The sequence below is a fragment of the Rhamphochromis longiceps genome, linkage group LG15 (assembly GCF_057381845.1).
Source record: "Rhamphochromis longiceps isolate RC_006_pf linkage group LG15, R_longiceps_female_GT1.1, whole genome shotgun sequence".
Classification (NCBI taxonomy): domain Eukaryota; kingdom Metazoa; phylum Chordata; class Actinopteri; order Cichliformes; family Cichlidae; genus Rhamphochromis; species Rhamphochromis longiceps.
This window is the reverse complement of record NC_140571.1, coordinates 1,044,111-1,064,444: the sequence shown is the minus strand read 5'-3', so window position 1 is coordinate 1,064,444 and position 20,334 is coordinate 1,044,111. Positions and strand designations below refer to the sequence as shown.

The window sequence follows — 20,334 nt, the reverse complement described above, 5'->3', positions numbered from 1 at the left end:
AGCTGAACCGCACTCTCCTCCTGGGAGACCCCCGGGGTTGACAAGGAGGTCAGAAAAGCTCTGGTATGTTTGCTTTGGCCCAAACGAGGCATCAGCAGCAGTGTGGTAAAAACCTACCGTCCCATCCTCCATGAGTTTGAGGCAGGAGCCAAAGTCAGCCAGGCGGATGTGGCCGTTCATATCCAGCAGAATATTGTCGGGCTTGATGTCCCTGAAAAGAGGAGGAAGTGAGGATGGAGGGAGGATAGAAGAGGGAAAAGGGGGGAAAAGACAAACTGAGCGAGCGATTCCTCAGAAGAATAAAGATGATGAAGAAAATGGGACACTCTGCCAAATAAAACAATACCTACACATGGCCCGTCCAAAACACACAAGCCTGATCTCATACCCCATCAATTATCATCAAATTACGTTACATAACTTGGGGAAATTTCACTGTCTCAGCTTGCTTTTAAAGAACGTGTATAATTCAGATACATTTGTGATTCAGTTAAGTGTAATTTGCCTCAGTCCATTCATCAGCAGCGTGACAACTTTAAATTGAGCAAAAGAAAAAACATTGAAAATAGTTGGACTTGTGGGAATTAGCTGTACCCGAAGTACGTATACACACACACACACACACACACACACACTTAGGAAGTATGCAGCACACAAACACACTCCCTCATCCTTTTTGCTCTGATGTGCACGAGCCGAGCAGAGCGGCTGTTCTGCGTTACTACTGCTGATGACGCGTTGACGTCACAGATGCGCTGGCTGGACTCGAGACACCGTTTCATCTGCCAATTCAAGTCTTTTAAAACTAAATGACCAGTAGGGGTCATTTGAATAATTATCCATTTTATTGTTTGCACTCAATAATGTGAATAAGCTGAGAAAGCTTTAAGAATATCTTTTATTTTAAGCATTTGTTTCAGAGACAACACGCAGCACCTCATGAAGCTGAAGACCAGCACCACACAGATGAACAGACGACACTAAATTACATCAAACTCCATAAATTTAGTGACCCAGACTGTTTTGTAAGGCATCTAATTAAAAATGGTTTGTTGAATCTTGAAGTAAAATACACTGTATTAATTTCATCTTAAAGCAGATCGCACGCCTGCGTCAATAAATGAAAAAAATGTACTTACAGAACCAACTATGAAGAAATGCATAGTAGATGCATGAATATGTTCTGTGCTGTGCATCCATATAAAATCCTGAGTGTTCAGAGTGTTTCCAGGCACAGGACCGAGCTCGTGTCACAGTGTTAAACAGGTGCTCAGCTGGTCTAGCGTAGACCTGCGTCCACAGAGAGCACCCACATGGGTAACTGAGTGTGGAGGTTGCATTCAGGAGCGTAATAGTCAGAATACATACTAAACAACCCCAAAGATGCCGGCTCGGACTGGTATGAAACAGAGGCGTAACTGGAGCCACCATTATGGGTAAAAATAGTCTGTCCTCGTCTGACCATTCGGGCGATTTCCCCTGGAGTCTCTTATCAGCACACTGAGCCCTGAAACGCCTGAGTACACACAGCCTACAGGCCACATAAAAACCTCTTTAACGAGTGTCCAAAGCAACACGTGGGACCTTAAAGGCAGCAACGCACAAATGCAAAGGTGAGTGAAAGATGATAAACTCTGCAGCCACTGACACACTTGATGTAACAGGTTACAGAACTGAGCTATTTCTGTGCAGTGAGGCGAGCGCGGCTCTGCTTAAAATAAATCTAATGTCCAAAACAAGCACACACCCCCACGCTCGCTCAAACACAAACACGGGCAACACTGACACTAATGAGAAGAGGAATGAGAGCATGTGTAAATTAAAAAGCACAGCCTGCTTTAGCTCCTCATCAGTCAGTGTTGCTTCCTAATATCTGTGGCTCCAAATATCACTTTAAAATCAAATGGAGAAAAGCGAACACACATAAAGAAGCAAAAGCTGCATCCAATAAAACACTTGGATGACAGAAAGTCCAGGTCAGCTGATAAAACAGCAGCCAGCAGGTAACGACTTTGTAAAACCATCATTTGTTTTCAGATAAAAACTTCAGGGCAGAATGAAAACCTACGAGTTCCTCTTCAATGGTCTTTCTTAAATTCTCTTTAAGTACTCAAAGACACGGCTCTTTGATGCTTCCGTCTTCAGCGAGAGGTTTCTTTAAAGCCACATGTGAAGCCTCTGTCATTTTCCAGAAGTGTTAATGGTCCCATCTTATGGAGCAGGGGGGCGGGGGAGGTCTAGCTAGCTCTCGTCTTCAGAGACGACACTAAATCACCAACCTATAAAACTGTGCATTAAAGGAATATCTGCACACGTGTGACTGGTACAGACACATAAAGTTGGGCTACAGCTCGCTGCGAGGCTTAGCGAGGCTTCTCTCTTTGCAGAGCCTGCACGCTCACAGATGAGTTCCAGATTGGACATCGTTTTCCAAAGTGGATCCTGTACATTTCTGGAACAAAACCACATAGGCTACCCAAGTGTGGAATAACATGAGCTTTGCAGGCAGAAACACCACAAGCAACTGACAAGAACCCAAAGTCAGACTATCGAAGAGCATAAACACCATCACGATCTCTCAGACAGCATTGTTACGCCTGCAAAGATTTATCTTGGACAACAACGAGCATCACTGCTATGGACCTCACCTGAACTCGAACAAACTGAAACTGAGGGAACAACAAACCTGAGCATGACGCTGAAAAAATACAGCACTTTGACTTTTCTATATAATTAATTATAGGGAGAATAATATAAGGGTTGGCTTACATTATTAGTGGCTATCAATCAGTGGCAGATGTACAGTCTTGCACATTACAGCCACAAACATGAATCAATGTTATTGTAATTCCAGGTGAAAGACCAACACAAAGTGGTGCACACATGAGAAGTGGAACGACAATCATACATGATTCAAACATTTGTACAAATAAACAACCGTCTTTCACCTGGAAGTCCAAAAAACTGACTCATGTTTGTGGTAATGTGACAAAGTGTGGGAAAGTTCAAGGGGCCGAATACTTTTGCAAACCACTGTATGTCTGTTCCCCACAGCAGCATCATCATCATCATAGAAGATGATGATGTTAGGATATTATAGAAATGAATATCCTAATACTTTTATTCTCAACTATCAGCATTTGGGTTTTGTAAGACGAACATGAAATGAAGCCCCAAAATATAATCATCGATTATCTGAAATAACTAAGCAGCAGTTTTGAGCTTCATTAAAGTATAATTGTCTACTTAACTTGGTAACCAGTGATCACCCGAGTGGGACTCTCACACTGTGTAGACCTGACAAATCATGAACCTACAAGTATCGGACCAGACTGCTCGCACATGGCTCTGTAGGGAGGAGTGTGTGCGTGCTTCATACATGCGCAGGTGTTTCAGCTGCTCGAAGGCCCTAATCTGCTTCAGCGATTTCTGTTCTGCCAGAGAGCAGACAGCATGGTTTGACCCGTCGTGCTGTGCCTGTGTGCAAATGTGTACAAATGTATTTGCGTGGCAGACAAAGTGTCATGGTGGGGTGAGGAATGGTGGATTCTGCTGCTAATCGAAGCTACATTTACCCACTTCTCTCTCTCCTTAAGGAACCACTGCCCCCCCCTTGGAGATTTAGTCTCTCTTTGAGTTTTCTGATTAAGGCACCAGCTCTCAGAACACACACACACACACACACACACACACACACACACACACACACACACACACACACACACACACAGCCTAACAATAACGTGCTTACTCGAATGTCCACTCATGGACAAACCACAGGAACCATTAACACTAGGCTAATGCTAGGCAAGTTAGCACAGCTAATTGGGCTACTGTGTCACTGGGCTCCTGAGGTCTTAAGGAGAAGCGCCGAGACGGGAATAGAGCAAGGTAATCTCTTTTAAAGCCACAGAATCCATCTGTGAGGGCCATCTGGACGCCACCTCGTAATACACACCCCCATACATACACACAATGTGGCCTGCACCAGCTCTGTAGACTGCAAGGACAAGACATGTCCACATGGCTCCAGCCAAGCATTGTTAGCCACCGGTTCAAAGAACTGCTGTCTTTGTGACTTCTGGCATCACATGACACTGCCAACAAAGGAGGAGAATCAAAGGTTCCCACACACTGCAGGGCTGCTGCTTTACCTACTTACCTATTGTCATATGATCCTGACACACACACTCTTGCACACGAGCGCGCGCACACACACACACACACCCTTCCTGCTGTAAATGTACTGAAAATATTCTCATAATCGTCACTTCCATCAAATTGTTTACATAATTTCCTCCAGGGATCAATGAAGTGTTCTGAAATTCAGCAGCACCAGCTCCATGCAAGACGTCCACCATGTGCAACAATGTGAAGGAAGCTACTTGTAACTTATTAGAAAGTGTTTATAAGAGAGCTCTGTTCTCATGGAGCCCTCAGTGAGAAATGCAGGGCCCTCATCAATAGTAAAACACATTAAAGGCTGCAATCAACCTGGCAACACACACACACACACACAGTGTGCGAGGCAGACAGATGTGGCGCTCGGCAGCACAAAGCCATGCTGAGCTACTGAAACATTTGTCCAGGCCCTCTGGGAGGCACAGATCACTGACCACTGAATAAATTGTCTTCTTTTGCATCTGACTTCCACACGCTGTCCCTCGTGGGACTCGGCTGAAGGGGACAGAAGGTCGACCTCGAGGCTCTTTGCGCTCCGTCCCTTTCATGTCGGCTCTTTTTAACTACATTAGTGTCAACAAGGCTGCAAATATTCTTTTTAAAGCAGTGACGCTTTCAGCATAACACTCGAGCAGAATATTAAAGCGTAGACTAAAATGCTGTAAGCTAATAATGTTAGCTGTGCGAATAATTTATATAAGGATTGTGTTCAGTGTTGTATTTTTAATCCTGCAAACTACAAAATAAAACTGATGTAAACTAGAACGCACCAAACATCTCATAATCCACTCTTTGTTTTTCATTTCGGTATGCTCCAACTTTATCAGTGCGAGTCATAAGCCTTGTTCAGCGTGAATATTTGTGGATTGCAGAGTGAGTCACAATGCATGAAAACTGATGGCATCACCTGTCATCGCGACAGAAACACTCATGGGTTTTCAACAAGGTCAGAGGTCAGCGAGCTGTGGATAACACCACTATATTATTTTACTCTATTTGTCCTTGAAACTTTGTTTAATAGGAGCATCAGTGGTAAACACAACAGGCCCCTTTATGGCCTCTGCACCTGGGGTCTTGGTGCAGACCCGATAATGGGTCACTTGAGATTTGGAGCGGGACCTCAAATTCTCCCAGCAGAAAACGGCATCACAGAGAAAACGTGAGGAGATGAAGACGGCGCAGAGCGACAGTCTGCCCACTTACATTTCCTAACAGTGTTTCAGTTGCACTAAACACATAATGAAGCCAGAGTCATGAACAGAGGGTGGACTTTAAAAACAGGCGTGTAATCCTTTAAATGACACGTTAATACACGGCCCTAAACTTACATATAGGAAAAGGAAACAAACCAAAGTGGCACATGCAGATGGTCAGCAGGACAAACACACCCTGATGTGTGTGCGCACAAACACACAGCCCATCAGATGGGACTGCTCAGCAGGACACACCCTCCTCTGGGGACCTGTCTGGCTGTCCCCACTCTCTACAAAGCAAAGATCTCCCCGGAGACTCTGTGGAAGGCAGAGCAGGAGGAGGAGCTGGGGGGGTTGGTACGCACACACACCACGCCCCCACCCACACACCTCCCATACCCCATCATTATTGTCCCAACCAGTCCACGAGGGGACTAGAAGAGAAACAGTGCCGTCCCCTCCTCCCCCGTCCCTTTTCCATCCACTGCTGCCCCCCCCCCGATAGCACTGTGCAATTAGTGGCTCGGCACTCTTGTCTCCTCGAACAGACTCGCTAGCTTTCATCCTCAGAAATGTGTACATACATGTCTCCATAAGTGCACTGCCATCTCCCAGAGTGTGTCTGTGTTTGCTGTGGTGTATTAGAGATCTGACAAACTGGGGGCACACCCAAAATACCGAACGGCGTGACCCTGCCTTCTACATCCATCTCTCATCTTTCCCAGTCTATCCATCACTCCCTTGCTCCCTAAACTAAACTGCTGTGACGAGCCCCCTGGCGAAAGCGACACTGTAATTATGTTAACATGCCAATGTGACTGCTTCCTGTCTGGAAGAACTGTATCTCCTGCTCCCGAGGGCATCCTCCTATTGGCTGGAAAGTTCTTTTGGCACCTACTTCAGAGAGAAGAATGCTTTCTCGTGCTGTGCCCTCTAAACAATGTGCTTTTAGGTGGTTTATTCTTAAGTCTTTGAAATGAGTGAGAGGAAAGTGTCTCCAACTTGAAATGATATGACAGCTAAAGACGCTGCACTACCAGACGAGGTCGGGTCATGCATGTCCCATGTAAGCTACACTGCACCGCAGCCAAACGTTGTAACATTGCTCTAAGCCAGGGCTGTCCAACTCCAGGCCTCGAGGGCCGGTGTCCCGCAGGTTTTAGACGTGTCAGCTGATTTAAATGGCTAAATGACCTCAACTGGTCTTGAGGTTCTCCAGATTCCTGGTAATGAACTCATCATGTGATTCAGGGTGAGATCTAACACCGGCCCTCGAGACCTGGAGTTGCCCACCCCTGCTCTGGGTGCTAGCTACAGCTGCTATTAGAGTAAAAAGGGTCCTTCAACCTTTGTATTTTGAGCAACTCTTGAGGCAAACTGTGCTTTTTAACGGCTCTTTTTAAAACAAACCTCTGTCGTTTGGTGCTGAGCACAGATTACACTGGCCTGCTTTGTTGCCAGATACTAATCTACAACTGTCCATCTCCTTTCACAAAGAGGGAAAACACCCAAATTATGTACCTTTAATGGTTCCTTTAAAAATAAATGGTCAGAGGGGCAGCCGTGTATATTTGTAAGACAAAGGAGCGTCACCAGATCAAGCCCTTTATAGCTGAAAATGTTTGACATGTGGATGTAAACAGGTTCAACTGCACTGCTCTCCCAGTCCAATTTAAACTTTTGCAGATGCAATCTGTTTGTTCTGTTGTCTGCTGCTTGTGTGTTATATTAATAGCCTCGTGTGCAGCATTTTCATTGTGACGTTTAGATATTGTGCAAGCTGTGACCTTCTTTAAAGTAACTGCAATCACAGCTTCCCACAGTGATGAGCGATTACTCAACGTGGAGCTATTGCGCCATTTTCAGCTGCGTATATTATATAATATTATATATATAATATATATATATTAATAGCACTTTATATAGCCTCTGTAGAAATTATCCACATATCTCACTTATCTTAACTGCACTACTGTATAGATTCTGTAAAGTTATTTATTTCATATTCTGTATAGTTTTTCATATTTATATCCTGTTCATATCCTGTACATACTTAGTTATAGAATATTCACAACATACTTCATACCGTGTACATTATAACATACCATAATAGACCCATTTCTGTAATATACTCACATATCTATATTATTGCTAATATATAAGATAAGATAAGATAAGATAAGATAACCTTTATTAGTCCCACACGTGGGAAATTTGTTTTGTCACAGCAGGAAGTGGACAGTGCAAAAGTTATGAGGCAAAAATTAGAATACAATAAGAATAAATACAGTACACAACAGTACAGAATAGAATAAAATAAAATACTATATACAGTAGAATAAAATAAAATAAATATACAATAAGATAAAAATAGAATACAAATACAAATACTATATACAACTGAGTAAAAATACTGTAATATATCTATATCACTAAAGCACTTCTGGATGGATGCAAACTGCATTTCGTTGCCCTGTACCTGTGCATGTGCAATGACAATAAAGTTGAATTCTATTCTAATCTATTCTAATATTCATCCTTCACTGGGCCTTGGTGTCTGTCTGAAACTTTAGCTCATCTACCTTCAACATCGCCGCCCCTTTTATTTACACAAACCTGACATCAAACATCAAGAATGAAATATTTGCTTTTTTTGCTGTTTTGCTTTTATTCATTTTCATTGAGCAAAGTAAATCCTCACACAGCACGAACGATGCGTCCATCATCAGGACTTCTTGCTCAGTCCTGCCCAAATATAATTACAGATTAGGGCTGATCGATATAACGATATATATCTGATGACGATATAAAAATGTTCATCGTTTCATTTTACGCTATCGTTTGTTTCATGGTGTCGCAGAATAAACCGTTTACAGCAATATTTGTTCATGGTTTTGATGTCACAGTAGTGGCTATATTCATTTCTTAAAGTTATCTCTTATATTTAATATAACCACACTACGGACGGACAAGCGCCTGTTTTTATGCGTCTCGTTAGCAACAACGATGGTAACCTCCTCAGTGACCTCCTGACCCAGTATGAACCTTCCAGATCCCTCAGGTCATCTGGATCCGGTCTTTTATCAGTTCCCAGAGTCAGAACCAGACACGGAGAAGCTGCATTCAGCTTTTATGCTCCTTATATCTGGAACAAACTCCCAGAAAGCCTCAGATCAGCTGAAACACTCAGTTTATTTAAATCCAGGTTGAAGACTCACCTGTTCTCAGCTGCATTTGAATAAAGCACCAAATCCACACTTTTAAGCTTAAATTTCAAAACTTACATTTAACTACTGATTTTATCTACTGTTCTGATTTTATCTGTTTTGATTTTATCTACTGTTTTGTTTGAATCAATTTTAAATCATGCTTTTTATTTGTTTTTGTTTCTAATGTCTCTGTAAAGCACTTTGAATCACCTTCTTGTTGAATTGTGCTGTACAAATAAACTTGCCTTGCCTAAAACCATCGCGTGTCCTCTTGTTTATTTTCCATATAAACCTTTCACAATAAAGCTCAAGATCCTGTTGAGACTTTTCAAAATAAATGTGTCGTTTCATGCATCGTTAAAACACTCGACTCCGGGTAAAGGACGCGCAGCTGGAAACACTTCACGCAAGTCGAGATTCACAGAATTTACAGAAAAAGTTACATTTTTGTGATTTATATCGTTATCAGACGATAGACGTCTGATATCGAGACCTGAGATTTTGGTCATATTGCACAGCCCTACTACAGACGCACACATATTGATTTCGTAATGTGCCAAAACACCTTTCCTCTCACCTGTGGACATAGTGTAGCTGATGAACCGAGTCGATGGCCAGCACCATCTCAGCCAGGTAGAACTTGGCCATCTCCTCCGGCAGCCGGTCCTCAAACTTGCTGAGCAGAGTCAGCAGGTCACCGCCCACATAGTAGTCCATCACCAGGTACTACAGAGACAGACGCCAACGTGTCAGACAGCAGAAACTGTGCAGCACTGCTTAGAGGCAAACTAATAAAGAGCAGCCTTTTTTGGAACAACAAGAACAAAGCTGCAAGAAATGAATCTACAGTCGTCCATCTCTTCTTTCACAAAGAGGGAAAACACCTAAATGATGTCACTTTTACAGGTCCATTTAAAAATAACTGGTCAGAGCGGCAGTCGTGTATATTTTTAAGACTTGGGGAGTGTTCGGGATAAAACATTTGCTTTGAGAATGTGGGAAATGGAATGACAGTTGTGGCATTTGAACTCAGGGTCGTGGAGAGAAGTCAGGTTAATCTTATTAAGGGACGTTACCTCATCTAACACAGACATATACAGACGTACCAGATTATTGTCATCCTGGAAGGCGTAGTGCAGGGTGGTGATCCACTGGCAGTCCCCATTCACCAACACATCCCGCTCCTCCCGGAAACATGCCGTCTGGCAAGAGATGCAACAAACCATGAATGTCACACGTACTGGAAACTACGTGAGGTCAAAGGTCCCAATCTTCTATACAAGTGTGTGCTTAAAGCTGAGAGCATGTTAGCAACTCGCCTTTGGCCTCTCGATCATTCTTACAGGGCTGGTGTAAAATCTCCCCGAGCTGCTGCTAAACACATGAAATCAGCCCCTTTCGTTTGCTCCAGGGAACGCTGGCAGTGTTGGACTCGAGTAGCTGAATAAAGCCCAAATTTAAAATTTAAGAAAAATATGATAAGACTGCTCGCCTCCACTTAGCTCACTGAACACTGGAATGTAGGGTTACAAAAAGTAGGCGTCACTACTGTACGATGCAGGTGGAGGAGGCTCCATCAGGCATCAGGTTGTCTGGACATAAATCCATCTGATGACATGTGGAGGTTCAGTTATTTAGGAAATAACCTGATTTCTTAAGCCTAATCCATCCTGCCCACCTAATATATCAGCAGCCAAATCTGCACAAATGCTTTGGTTTCTTATAAAAAGCTCCACACATCTACAGAAATAAAAACATTTTCATGTTTTACACACACCCGACCTCTCCGTGATCTTTCAATCTCAGCAGTCTGACTAAAACAGAAACCGAAACTGTTCCGGCCGCCTTCAAAGTTAAAAACCTGAAATAAAATCAGGCTCGTGTTCACGACGACAGCATGCTCGTCATGCATGTCTGTGTGTGGCTTTATGTCCTCTCCTACATCCAGGCGTTTGTGCGCACACACGTTTGGTTTGTGACGTTTGAGGCATGTAGACTGAAGACCCAGGGGACCGACAAGAATGCGAGACTGTCGGGAGAGGTCGATGAGAAAAACATGCAACAAGCAGCTCTGCAAGAACCTGCAAGTGAAGGCCTGTTCTGTGCTCAGACAGGCACTTTGTTTTTTAAATGAGTGATCAATATTTATTAATATTGTGTGTAACCAAAGATACTCACCTCTGCTCGCTTCAGCATCTCCCACTTGTTGAGAATCTTCATTGCAAAAACTTTGTCAGTGTTTTTCACTTTTACCACTGCAACCTGCAAAAAGACAAAAGAAAGCCGTTATGAGAGTGAATTTAATACTTGGTGTGACGGCGAGGCTGACGACGAATTACAAAGATCCATCCAGTTATTATCTGAGCCTCGAGGCAACAAGAAAAGAGCAGGCTGTGGATGCACAAGGATCCTTTAAGTGATCATACTAACACAGATGCACAAAACAACAATCACACAGATGTGAATAAACAGTTCAGACGTTAAGGAAAAATGTAATCTAATTACTTTAAATGATCTAGATCAGAGTCCGTGAGTATGGAGACTGAGGTCAAAGAAAAAAGAGGAAGCACAGGAAGGGATAATCATGCAACACTGGATTAAAACGAAAATAGATCCAATATGGGCCAGGAAGGGAAAATAAAGCATTGAAGGTGCGGCAGAAGAACCAGCAGCGTGGGGGGAGGGCGCAGGAAGTGACCGCAGACACTACGGTCACTTCCTTCTCTGAGACACCGTGTGGACCACAGACTTGCACAGCTGGACGCTTGAATTTTTCTATGATCAAAAAATGAAAAATTGTCTCATCAGCTGTTAAGTGCACTGATGTGATACTGCATCATGCAGAGCCGGGTTAACAACTGTAAAGTAAATAAATCTCAGCTTCGCAGCTTCTCACAGGCCAACTTTCCCGAGTGATGATTGCGACACACTGCTCTGACAAACTTGCCCCGGCCTTTACGTTTTGCCAAAAAAGGAGCTGCGCAGGCAGCTGTGCTGCGAGCTCACAGCCAAAACACATGTTCATGCAAATTTATGTCCCTGCTAATTTCTCTCCTCCTTTGTCTCCTACTTTACTGGCCCACAAAAGGAAAAAAGAAAATTTGCTTTGGCCTCGTTGACCAAATTCAAAACTAAAAACTGAGTCCACACTGAAATAAGCCTAAATGTAGAAAAAGCACAAGGACGTTATAAAAGCAGAAGAAATACAGGCCGAGACAAAGATGCAGAAAAACAGTGAAACAAACAAAGTCAGTCTGTGCAGCAGAGGGGTCTGCAGTCTATTAAATTAATGCTACTAATGCAATACAATGACAACATTCCTGCAGTGTTTGGATTTCCCCGAGTGAGCCCTCACCAGAGGAGGGGACTGCAGGAGGACAGGGCGAGCGCACTTTTCTGGCAACGTCTAGCTGTTTTTGTCCTTTCCTCCATCTCTGCTTCCTGTTCTCTTCTCCATCGTGTCCTCCCTGCCCTGCGTTTATGACTCCACTCCCCCCGTTAGTTTATCAGTAAGGACCCGACCAGAGGGGCTAACTGCATTACTCCACAGAGTAAATTACTAGTGAAACTTTGGCGAAATAACAACCGAGGTTGTGTTTACAAGCATGCGGGCTGCTGACTGGTGACTCAGTGTGACAAGCAGTTCAGAAATGTATAGCACTGACTGGCAGCCAGCAAGGAAGACATGGCGTTTAGAGTGAACGAGCTCTTCCACCCTCATCTCAGGCACTAACTACACCAGACGGAGCAGCTCTTGGCCCTTTGTGCTAAAGACGACGCACCCCAGTCCCTAATGGGAGCATCCTCACAGGCAACAGGCCAGTACAAACTGGTCCATTCATCAGGCAAACTCCACGGCGTCACGTATCTGCGCCATCTCTCTGCTGCTGCTGACAACGGGAGGATGAAATCAAAACATCCTGCGTGTTCTCCAGACCGACTCTCTGCTAACTTTACTCTGCTTCCTGTGTCTGCTACCACATCTCCTTACCACTCTGTGCTTAACATAAAAAAAGATGGCTCAAAATCATAACCAGTTATATCTGACCTGGAGCGTAGTCGTGATTATGAGCCATCATTTTTACAGCTGCTTACGGCACACACACAAAAAAGTAGATCCAGTGTAATCCATCGTTGATATTAGTTATTAGCATTACTAACAGGTGTGTCGATTAGCCTCGTTCACAGGAGTCACCACAGCGTTTAGCTCCACAGGTTTAACAGGCAGGAGGGGGCGTGTCCACCACAACTGACCAGGTGAGCTTTTATTCATGAGGGAAATGTGGAGAACACGACGCCGTGCTGAGGCCTGAAATGGGTTTATTGACATCAGGGATGTTAACGGTTAGCCAGCGAGGTGTTTGAACGTTGGGGCCCCAACTGGAAATACTAGTCGGTTAAACTAATCAGTCGTATATTATTAACGCACAATGACAGTTACGTTTTGGGTCACCCCGCTTTTCTGAGAAAATGCAAAGAATAATGCTTAATGCATTCAACCTGCAAGGCACACAGAGGGTAGCAGCATGACCGAGCCAAGCTGGCACTGTGTGCGTGTTTGAGAAGGCGGCACGCTTAAAAGAAGGCAGCATTTTAAATAGATTTTTATTTGTGAATGAGTCTAAAGACGGCTCCTAAAGACATGCAACAACTGTATGGACAGATTCCACTATTTTCCCTGCTTCCTCTGAAGGACATTCAGTTTTCCACAACCCGGTTCATCTGGTCACTACGCTCGTGATCATAGGAACAGATTGACCGGCTAATCAACAGCACTGCTTTTATACTCTTCAGCACAACAGACCATTTCACCAGTCAGTATATATCACTAATGATGTGACCTGATCACCCTCACTAACCTCTGGTGCACACCCAGTCATTTTGTTCTTGAAGCCTGAAACTGCTCAGCTCAGAAAAGAGAAACAAGGTCACTAGCAGACGTGCGAGCGGGGAAGAGTTAACGAGTTTTGACCCGGGGCAGTGGAAATAGAAGCCAGCTTCAAATGAAAGGCTTGTTTCCTTCTCCAGTTGACACAAATAAAGCGCCTGGTCACAGTTTGATGAAATAAGGTATATTTTTATGAGCCGATTAAATAGTGGAGCCACGGGACAATCACGATGTCTCCTGAGCTAATTTAATTTTTCTGCCACGCTACACCCGTAAAAACACATGTGGTTTAGTGAAAAGGCCGCTGGAGAGTTACCACGAGGTAGCTCCGTTCAGGAGTCAGGCAACATCACCGAAGCCCGAAACACAGACGCACTGCGTCACGTGACTGCACATACCAGCACTCCTACCAGCAGCTCGCCCGCATCTGATGCTGGTGCTGCCAGGAGCGCCCGCGTCCACACCGACTGACATTTCTCTCTCGTTCCGTGTATCAGAGCATCTTCAAAGGAATTCCCCAGCTTGTTTCAACAGATTTTGGATAACAATGCCAGATATGAATTGTCTGCAAGCTTGGAGCAGGGCTTACGACGATCATATCAAAGCTTCTCGTAGAAAAAGAAAGTCTGAGCATTGTCAGCTTCCATGCGAGCTTTCGTTATCCAACAGTCATCTGTCCCAACATTCCCCAGCTTTGACATCATTACCTGAAACCAGTGACAAATGCATTTCAGCTTCCCTGCGGGCACACATAAAAGAAATAAATAAACCCTCAGTGGATGGCTCCTCTGAGCTCGACTTCATTCTGTTTACAGGTTCAGTGTGAGCGAAGCTTCAACAAGCTCAGCTCGTGCTGCAAGTAGAGTCATGCTCATGTGGCGGACCAATGCGACGCGCTGCTGTTGGAATGCAGCAGAAAGAATTCAAGGTTGAAACGCCACAACACTCAGCTCGCACAACACGGGTATTAAGGGTTCAAGAGAAATATTGTCCGTTAATCACGTCGTCTCTGCCTCAGGGAGGACATTTCACACAATGATCATGTGACCAATTAGAGCCCATTACAGGTAAAGGGACAGAATCCATCTGCAGGTCTGTGCCTGCTGCAAAGGTTTGAGTGTGACATTAAAATAAGGTGTTACCTCTCCAAAGGCTCCTCGTCCAATCACTTTAAGGATCTCAAAGTCTTCCTTGTGCAGGCGCATCTGCTTCACTTTGGATGTGAAGGGTTTGGCTGGAGAGAAAGAAGACAGCGGTCAAGTCAGAAATTTAAAAAACAAAACAAAAAACACACCAGAAGAGTTTCTATGGATAACATTCTGGTGCAAGCTTTTCAATTTTGCTCTGTACAGATGTCAACCTCCAAGTAAACGGCATTCGAAGCAGCAAATAAACAGCTGGCCATTCATAACACCGTAACATAATCTAAAAATGTGGATGATGGAGACTGTCAGCATTTTATAGCCACGTTTCATGGTCATTGTGCAGTAAAGAAAACGATACACAAAGAAGAAAACCAAGATAAGGACACGATATAAACGCTGTACGAGTGACAAGTAACAGCAATCAGCAGCACCAACGTGTCACTTTAGCATTTCTAACAAACGTGGCTGGACAGGTGTGTGACATCATGGCAAAACACCGATCGACCTCAAAGGTCTGACGTCACACCGCGTCATCACGGCGTCATCGCCGAGGTGCTCGATGCAGGCAGGAAAGTGCTGCAGGGAGCCCAGAGCTCCACGTCCCTTCACCACATTGAGGACACTGGATGAAGAACTCCCGAGACCTCCACCCAATCGAATCTGCATCTAGGCGAAGCTCAGAGTCCGTGATCACAATCTGAGCGGCCAGTCTGGTTTTCCATTTCTAAATGACATCACTAATCACCTTTGGCGCTCAAAGCTGGAAGCTCTAAAGACTTGAGCCTGAAATGACCCACGCTGGTGGAAACATTTGTGTTCGTTATGTCATAACAAGAAGCAGCCACTACATTCCCACGTATAAGGCCCCGTGTTCCTCTAAATGGACTTTAAAGTGTTTGTGACCACCTGGTCTTTACAGCAGATGACAGCGGATCCAGATAGGCTGAACGATGAAGCTGGCTATTGTTAGGTTTCTGGTTGGGGGAGCTGCGAGGGATCTGTGAGGGCTGCTGACGTCCTCTCACAAAGCTAGACAGATTCCATCTAAGGCTCACAAAGTCAGCGTTTCCCTCATTTGTGGAAGGCTATTCAACCACTTCCTGGTTTACATGATCTCAGCATGCCAAGGATAACCTGGACGAGCTGAAAGTTCACCAAGGTCAGGATATTAGTTTCAGTGACGGCTTTCTGAAAAAGTTGATAGATATATGATTGTAATCAGAATTATTTATGCCTATTTCTCAACAGGGCTTCAGCAGTCTTATTAGCCACATTTAGCGAGGCTAGCATACATCCAAGTAGGCATTCGAACACGAGCGCACGTTTGATGTTTACGTACAGTCGCACTCTTGGTTAACAAAAGACCAAATCTCCATCTGATGTACAACGGGCTTGTGTCGGAGGAAGAGAGACTAATCATCAAGCTAAACTTGTCTGGTTGCTGTAACTTTACAGAACCTCCAGTGTTGGAAGAAAAGAGGACTTTCTCCCACTGAGAGACGGGGAAATGCCTGCCGATATAAAACAAACAGGTCACTCATAGCTCTGTTTTCCTCACACTCCTCCCGACTCCGCCGACAGCTGGCCTGCTGTGACCGCAGGGCAGAGAGAAAGCGAGGGCCGGAGTAGTCTTGGCACACATTTCCACAAACCTAAAACACACAAGCAACCCGGCAGTGACACTGCGTGAGGCTGGGAAATACATGTTTAATCATATCATTAATTTTCCTGCAGCGTAAGTCGACCAGAAGCACTGAGCTGAAATGTAGTGGTTGACCAACCGTGATATATTTGGAGTCAGGAACCAGCTTTCAGAAAGCAGCCAGGGAAATGCGACAAGTCTGCAGAAACGATGACAAACAAGGCTGCGACACAGCCGAATAGTTCTTTCTCACAAAGCGCTCTTGTGCGTACTTGCTTCGCTTTTTCATGCGTTATCTAACCTCCTGACAGAGCCAGCTCCAACACAAATAAAGAGCCAAGAACTCGATACGCGGCTAGAAACAACATATCCAAGCAACAGCTACGTCTGCGTATCCCACATGTGTGCAGCTACACGGTGTCCAAAGGTGCCACACTGAAAGAAAGAGCCTGGACATCACTGTGTTTGTGTGCTCGCAGCAGGCAGGCGGTGGCATCCCACTTCCTCAGGAGATGCTCCGGCAAACCACACGACCAACTGACTGAAGTCACATGTCCCCAGAAAAAACAAAATAAAAACATACGTAGGTTCGAAAACCAGTTTCAGCCAGTTTATTTTACCATTAATTTTGACCATCACCATACTGGCAGGTTCTCGTGTTTGAGGGTCAAATCAGTGGAAAACAAGAACTGGAACAAGCATCTCCACTCTGGAGACCAGCTCGACCTAAAGTGACTTCTTGAGAACAAACTAAATAGAAATGAATAAAGAAACAATAGAAACTTTTGTATGTTCTAATTATTTTCTAACTAACGTCTGAGCTCCATGAGTATGTACACACAGAGCAGCAGCAGTCACTGGTATGTGAGAACATCCAAACCAAGGTTGAGGCAGTTCACGTGAACGGTGATTGAAATGAGCTCATACGATATGATTCATTTAAGATATGATGTCCAGCTATGTGACATTTTTAATCTTGCCCTGTACGAGTGTCACGCACCAATCAGTGACTGTTTTATTCGCCACCACTCTATAGTCGCCATCACTTGGCTCCGGGCTGATGGGAATCGTGCTGTTTGCAGCAAACTGTGGTTTCAGCTGCCAAACACCATTTTACCCTCTAACCTGATGTGGCACGTTTGCCACGGTTACGATAACATCTTGCTATGAAATCTAAATTCATTTTAATTCCTGTATCAAAGGTAAACAGCCTGAGCAGCAAACAATTAGACAGGCGATTAAATCCATTTGACACGGCGTTTTTCTCTTTACTGGGAAAACACAGCGGAAGGATCCAGAACTGCTTTTACACTGTAAAGACAAAAAACCTTCATATTCAGTTTGTCGTGCATAAACTGTTTATAACTGGATCCTAACATAAATGTTGATGGTTGAATCAGCTGTCCACGCGCCCAGCAAACTCTCTGAGACCACACAACTGAAACTCACCTCCATAAAAGCTCAAATCCAGATGCGTTTGTGAAATTTTCCTGAGGACATCAGGGGGATTTGACAGCAGTGTCCCAGCTCACTACGGGAAACTCAGCCTTTCAAAGCTTCCTGTATGCTATACGTTTCCTGATCAACTCCAAAAGTTGAATCAGATTTTGGGCCGAGCCAGCTCTCTAATAAAGTTGTTCATGGCACAAAAATCAAACCAATCACATAATCTCTGAAAATAATAGCGATGTGTTCTGAAATTCTTCACGCCAGTTTCCATAGATGCAGTTATGGTTCAACACAGTGGACACAGAGGGCGTCGTGTAATGAAACCTGATGTCAGACACCACGTGTAGCTTACGTTACTCTGCCATACTGACCGGACTAACTGCTAGGATGACCACACCATCCCTCGCAGCCCACACGTCACCCGCCTTGCTTCCTCACCACTTCTACCTTCTCCAAGTTGACCCGACGAGGTAGAGTCGGAGGCCTATTTGGACTGTATTACATATAATACAGCAAAAAAGCCAAAGTCAATTCTGGCTGCACTCTACAAATGAAAGCTAACATGGCGGCCGGCCGTAGAGTAAGGGGGAGAGAGTCACGCCAGCCGAGAAGGAGAAAACACTGATTAGTAGCTGCACGCTGACTCAGGAGCTCCACTGAAGCAGCCACATGAGATACGGCTTTCATCTGTGAGCCAGGAGCCCACAGGCACCGTCCACAACAAAGCAAAACTGCAAACACGGACACAAACATGTGCACGCAGACACACAGGGCTAATTCCTCACATCTACATCTGACACATAATTGCTGACTCAGTCTTGCTTTGGCCTCGGCAGAAACTTTACAGTCAAACATATTACACGAATCGCTTCTCTGAACAGGAATCAAACAGGATAAAAACCACTTGAAAAGCAGATGGTTTATTAGTGAAAGGCCCAGATATGACTCTGTTACACTTGGCTATAATTTACACACCCGTCATAAGTTTGAGTGTTTTGGAAATAAGAGACAAATAAGGACCATTTTAGTGACCCCCCCAAATCTTCTGTTTCATAGGGGGGCGGTCTCTCTGACTGCACTCACTCATTTACACGGGGATCAGTTTGTCCATAGATCCATAAAAGTCATGCACATGCTTAAACAAAAACACATACCATAAAGTATGATCACACAACTCAAGCCACTAGCAAAGTAGACACATTAAAACATAGCAACCGTTGCTATGACGAGGTGTGGTAGGGATCCATTGCAACACTGCAAAGGTAACCGTCCGAGCCTCCAAGCCTCAGCATGACTGCAGCAATGTGTAGCTTTTTAAAATAAAGACACGTCAGTGCCATGAAATTGTCCTGCAGGAAGACAGTGAGGCGCAGGCAAACAAGTACAATGAAAGAAAAATATGCACACTACAGTGCAAACACACACACGATTTAGTAGAAGGCCTTAGGATGCAGCGAAACTGGAAAAACACGAGTGACGCCACCTAATCCACACAGCCAGACCGGTTTAGCCCAAAATGCTGAGTGCTTATCGAGCCCATCTTGTTCCAAAACCACAAGTCAGTGCTGGTTTGTGTGAAAAAGGTCGACTGTTCAGGTAGCAGCTGTCCCCCAAAAAACGCTGGACTGAGAAGACAGACGACAGCATAGACCTCCAGGCTGTGTTGGAGAGAAACGTAACTCTGGGTGTACCTGGATGCCTCTGATAGAAAATAAGCCAACCTGTGAATAAAATAATGCAAATATTTCCACTAAAGTCATATTCCTGGTTTGTTTTTGGCCTTTCCACACACTGCGGCTCAGAGCTACATACACGGGGACAAAGATTTAGACGGCGCTCATACATTACGCAGGCAGCTTCTCTACAAATGTTGTAATCCACACAAACTGAGTCTCGACTTTTTAAAGACTTCAACTGTAAAAGCATGTAAAGATTACACTGGCGACAGTCACAAAATACATTTTATATCAATAAAGTTGGATAAGATCAAACTCAGATAAGGGAAAGAGAAAAGAAGACATGCAGGACAAAATGTAAGGACACGCTGCAGGGCTTCATAAACACGTGCAAGGTCCAAAGAGGAGTGCATCACAGGAAGTCTCCCAGCAGCTTACACCAGGACAACTAAGTGATGGTTCAGGATTACCTGATCCGGCTCCAACTATAAACTTTATCAAAAGGAATATTTTTAAAAGCACGGAGGACATCAAACTGGGAGCTGGTTCCACAGGAGAGGGCTGATAGCTGGGAACTCGGTCTTCCAGTCTACTGTTGGAAACTCAGAACCACAACTGAGCCTCCAGTGCTCGGTTAGGATAGTGTGACACTATGATTTCTTAAGAATATGATGGAGCCTCATTATTCAAGGCGAAGAATTTGAAACCCGGGTCTGGAAAACCAAATTCACAGGAAAGAGCACGTTAGGCAACTGTAGGATAAAAACGTGAATAAAGACAGAAAGGAGAATGAAAACAACATTAAGTTCAGCTTGTGAGAGTAAGTGAGGCTGGCAGCACTGGGGAATAAAAACAGTGTGTGGGTAGAGAGCCAGAAAAGGCATCCCAGTCACAGGCAGCGGCTGAGCCAGTTACAGCAAGTGTCCAAACCTTGCACCCGCGACGTGCTC

At 44.4% G+C, this 20,334-nt stretch overlaps 1 protein-coding gene across 5 annotated transcripts in view; it reads right to left on the bottom strand.

Annotated features, from left to right (window-relative positions):
* Window positions 1-20,334, bottom strand: part of cdc42bpab (CDC42 binding protein kinase alpha (DMPK-like) b) — a 71,173-nt gene that overhangs the window by 24,430 nt on the left and 26,409 nt on the right. For all 5 annotated transcript variants that reach the window (XM_085381355.1, XM_085381354.1, XM_085381356.1 and 2 more), the window contains exons 2-6: window positions 14,615-14,706; window positions 10,763-10,846; window positions 9,691-9,786; window positions 9,162-9,310; window positions 118-211 (exon numbers count right to left, since the gene is read on the bottom strand). In XM_085381355.1, coding sequence (XP_085237481.1) covers window positions 118-211; window positions 9,162-9,310; window positions 9,691-9,786; window positions 10,763-10,846; window positions 14,615-14,706 — 515 coding nt within the window. The remainder of the gene's footprint in view (window positions 1-117; window positions 212-9,161; window positions 9,311-9,690; window positions 9,787-10,762; window positions 10,847-14,614; window positions 14,707-20,334) is intronic.